Source organism: Triticum dicoccoides, chromosome 7B, assembly GCF_002162155.2.
Source record: "Triticum dicoccoides isolate Atlit2015 ecotype Zavitan chromosome 7B, WEW_v2.0, whole genome shotgun sequence".
NCBI classification, from domain to species: domain Eukaryota; kingdom Viridiplantae; phylum Streptophyta; class Magnoliopsida; order Poales; family Poaceae; genus Triticum; species Triticum dicoccoides.
In genome coordinates this window covers 48317508-48321953 of record NC_041393.1, presented here as the reverse complement: position 1 = coordinate 48321953, position 4446 = coordinate 48317508, and the positions used below count along the sequence as shown (strand labels likewise).

The 4446-nt window shown below is 41.7% G+C and overlaps 1 protein-coding gene across 4 annotated transcripts; it reads left to right on the top strand.

Annotated features, from left to right (window-relative positions):
- Window positions 1-295: 295 nt before the first annotated feature.
- Window positions 296-4446, top strand: LOC119340130. Of its 4 annotated transcripts, none has more exons than XM_037612037.1 (5): window positions 296-583; window positions 675-829; window positions 2126-2211; window positions 3607-3758; window positions 4161-4446. In XM_037612037.1, exons 1-5 carry the CDS (start codon window positions 539-541, stop codon window positions 4173-4175), a joined length of 453 nt encoding a protein of 150 aa, XP_037467934.1. In that variant the 5' UTR covers window positions 296-538; the 3' UTR covers window positions 4176-4446. The 4 variants fall into 4 exon arrangements, 3 of the variants coding, with proteins under 3 accessions (XP_037467934.1, XP_037467933.1, XP_037467932.1); XM_037612036.1 differs by having other exon boundaries at window positions 3863-4446; XM_037612035.1 differs by having other exon boundaries at window positions 3607-4446.

Sequence of the window (4446 nt, the reverse complement as noted above, 5' to 3'; positions counted from 1 at the left end):
TGTTCGGGATCGAGTATGGCGAGCAGCGGCGAGCTGGCGAGATTATCGGCGTTGGGGCAGGGGTGGGGTGGGGGGTCATGATTCACGCTGTTGGTGAGGCTCTGGTGCGCGGGCGCTTAAGAAGAAAGAAAGAATTAAGGGGGAGGAACAAGACAACACAGGTGGCATATCTGACGGCTTCCTACAGCTATATCGTGTGGTCGCGGTGTGACCGGCCCAAATTTGGGCCGGTGCGCCGGCGCCTAACAGTGCCCTTCCACCAAATCCCGCAACCACCGCGAGCCTGCAGCTGCCCTCCTTCAGTCCTCCATCCTCTCGCGCCCCCTCCCGCACAGCTCCCTCCCTGTTTCCTCCTCATCACCGTAGTCGCCGCATTCCTCCCTCTTCCTCCTCCTTGTCACCACAACCGCTGGTCCCCTCGCTCCTCCCCCATCCTCCCTTCCACTGCCGCACAAACCTTCCGGGTCGGGGCGAGGCAGAAGGTCGTGGCGAATCTGGCGCCTGCAGGCATACACAATAGGAGTTGGTGGAGCGGCGGATGCAGACGGGGTCGTTGACGGAGCTGCAGGAGCAAGGAGCTCGAGTTGGCTCATGGCTTGCCTTTGCATCTTCTTTCTCCCCCCTCCCTCACTCACGCCTCCCCTTTTTCTCATGGGTGAGGGCTTCGGCTGCAGGTGCGCCATGAGGAGTGGAAGGCCGAGTTCGTGCGACGACCAGAGCGACAGGAGCAAGGAGCCTCCTCTATCTCCCTCTCAGTGGTTGAGGACTTCCTCAAGAAGAAAGAAGAAGGCCAAATAGAAGAAGAATTTGGCTCAAAGGTCTTGCAGAGGTGCCTCTGACCGTCTCTACTTTCCTATTACTTTCTCCACCATGCACACTGGAATTAGATAATATATGTTCTTTTTAAACATGGCGTGTACATATCTGAGGTTTTTATTTGCAGGTGGTGATTCTATATATTATGAGGTAGTCTGATACTTTAAGATATTCACAAAAGGAGTGTTTAATATGTCCACATTTATATAACTATGTAGTCAGGCATATTTCGTCTCTTTTCTTGATCGAACGAAGCACTGATCTTGATAACTTTATCAGCTCCTTACATTTGTTCGTGTAACTTCGGCTAGGCAATGGAAAACTTAATGTGGCTCAAGTTTTACGCGCATTAAATCTAATTATCCTTATATTTCAACTCCAATGTCTCGGCCTTTAGAGGCTATTCTGGCCTCACAGGGTGAAGGCATGTTTGTACAGGCAATGAAAATAGGGTACTCATTTGTTTCTTGCTGGTTTGGGGATTTTGACAGTAGAATGTGGTTCAGGAAAAGATATATGTGTGGTTTCTTTTATGTGCCTTATAGAAGATACATTATATTAGCATGTTATTTATCTTGCTGATTTGGTCATTTTGACAGTAGAATGTGGTTTAGGAAAAGATATATGTGTGGTTTCTTTTATGTGCCTTATAGAAGATACATTATATTAGCATGTTATGATAAGATATGTTTATATGTATAATGTGGATCCTTGATAAGTAGACTAGCCTGATCTCATGGCAATCTTTATAGTAGACCGTGCTCTCCGTTAATATGGTCTCTTCTAAATTAAGTATATTTAACAGAGCTTTCATTTTGTGTTTATACCACATTCTCTTACAAATTTACATTACAGTGTGTCCTAGAAAAGGCACCAGATCACTTTATGCCTTGCGTACATGTTTTGGTAGAAACAATGCATCGAAGTCTTCTACAAACTTTTTGGATTTGACAGCCGTACCGTATCAGGTCAACAGTCCGGTGAAAAATCAATGGGGTATGGTGGCGGCTAGGGGGCGGAGTCGGCCATGAGTCACCAGAGTCAAACCATAGACAAAGCAGATATGTTCGGTTACATATTGATAATAGCATATTTTCTGGGCAACACACTTTTTTTCTTCTACTTGTTGTTTATTAGTAGGCAACAAATGGCTTTTAAAAGAAAAAGGTGGTGGACAGGTGGCGTTCATGGCCACCTTGCAATCCTACATTTAGGACTTAGTGTTTAAATTTGGTTTTGCACTATCATTTTCATTTCTTCTGTAAGTTTTTTACCTTGTGTACTAATGCATGTTTTGTGCTTTTTTCAGAGTGCATAATGTCCCCTCAGGTTTGAATTGCTCTGAAGTTATCAGGGCATTTCCTTATAGGGCTTGTTCGCATTTATTCATGGAAGGTGAACTACCTGTTTCAAGATTGTAACCCACCTAAAAAATCCCTTCTGCCTTCCTTTTTTTGTTTGTGTATGTCGCTCTCTAAAGATTGGTCAGCCTGACCATGAAAGGGTGCTTCAGTTTAGAAAAGAATGGTTTTTCTTTGTATGATTTTCAGGACAAAGGAGGCTGTGGAGGAACTCATAAATGCCGTGCTAAATTATTAATTAGCCGTATTCTTGATTTTTCATTTTTTAAAGATAATTGAGCACCAAGTCATGTAGAGTTACTACCGTATTAGTATATTTCTAACTGCATGATCGAAACTGTACATTCAGAAAGTATAGGCTGTTATATCATTACTTTGTAAATAAATCACATGTTAACTTCTTCTTTTTTTTTGCGGGAAAATCACATGTTAACTTGCTGGTTCAGTTTAAAGCTGCAGGCAGAGGCTTGCGGTAGGGAAAAAAATAATTTTGCCAGTTGAAAACCAAAGCGTTTATTTGTGACTGTATAATCTGGACTACACTTTTATGAAAGTATGTTAGGCTCCTGCACTTGGGAGATTAAGAGTTGTTGTGGTTTTTCTTGGTCCAGTGCCCCGAAGGGAGCTCACGTGCTATGGTTAGTTCACGTGCTAAAAAACCAATCTTTGAGAAAATAGCATGCTCATTTTAGTTATATTGATTAATAGCATCTCTATGTTATTAGATACTCCCTCCGTTCTTTTTCAACTACTTAGATCATATTTGATTCCAATGCTTGCTTTCATATCATTGGTTTGTCCAAAGTTTATGTTCAGAGATTATGCATCAAAGATATGTTGGATATCCTACAAAAGAGTGAGATGATCGCTCAATTCTAGCTTATCTGCTTTACCTAATATATAAATTTTTTATTTTTCTTTATTTAGATCACCTGAGTTTTAGGCAGTGAGTACTAGAAAGCATTATCACATTTCAGTGCATTTTCGTACTTTGCGAAGCATTTCAGTTTTATGGATACGGGCATTCAGTTGAGAACTGAGAACAATTTTGTTTGACTTTTTCAGATGATAATTTTTACCGGTTATAGTTACAATTACTAGAAGTAGCAAAGGTCTGGGTTAATTTAGAGCTTGAGTTGGCAGCTATGCTTTTTTGCGTTCTAGATTATGCAAAGAGATTGCCATGTTTTCTTTTATTTCGGTTTAGTTCATTCCCTTATATATCCAGTTGTTTTCCGCAGAACAAATATAAATGTTCATGTTGTAATGGATGGATATGTTGATGGCATCGTCATGTCATGTAAATTACATGCAGAACAAATCTATATTTTTGTTGGGACTAAAAGTGAAAACGATATTTGGGACCAAAACTTTTCAAATAGCTCTGAATATGAATTGGGACCCTGTGTTGTTTGGGGTGGAGCTGCAGGGAGTGAGAGGCGGATAACAATAGGGCGAAGAAGCATGCCATCGAGGAGTGCAAGCAGCGGCGCTCCTTCGCAATGGGGTGTGGCTGCGGGGGAGGGAAGGCGGCCAACGACGGGGAGAATGAGCAGGTCGTCGAGGAGTGCAAGCAGCAGGGTAAGATGTGTATTTTTTCAGACGATCTTGATTGTTTTGCAACATGTATTGCATTTCCATGGATAATCATTTTTCTTATTTATTATTTCCCATGTTTGCTGAAGATTAATTTAGGCCCATACAGTTTCTGTTGACTGGAAGTCTGAAACTGAAGATAGGGCATATTGTTTTGGTTCCGAGTGGTTGGGGATATTGTGGATTGATGTCCCTAGAGCAGCTAGACCCTTCCAAGAGCAGCCTGATTTCTTCTGCAACTCTTCCACCACAGTACATGAAAAGGAATATGTTCTACCTATCAGCACCATTTCTTGAGGAGAATTGTCCCTTTATTTTGTCACACTTTGGTGTCCTTGAGTTCAGAATAGATTCACCTTTACTCTGATTTTCTTTATATATTCCCAGGTGCTAAAATCCTAGGTATCAAGGGCATTGTGGTGGCGCGATCAATGTCTATTGTGATCGCTCGGCATGGCGTCCATAGCCCATTGTGCTGCATTCTTTGTTTTACGGAAAATATGTTCTTGCTTGAGGGTGAATATGTTCATGATTCATAATCATTGTATCTGATTCATAAGAAACAGTGAGATGCTTTGTTATGAGTTACGGTATAGGCTTTGTAAATTGTGCATGCAATTTGTTGATGGTTAGGCTTCGAGCTCCATTTCAATAACTTTAGAGCTTTTTTTTA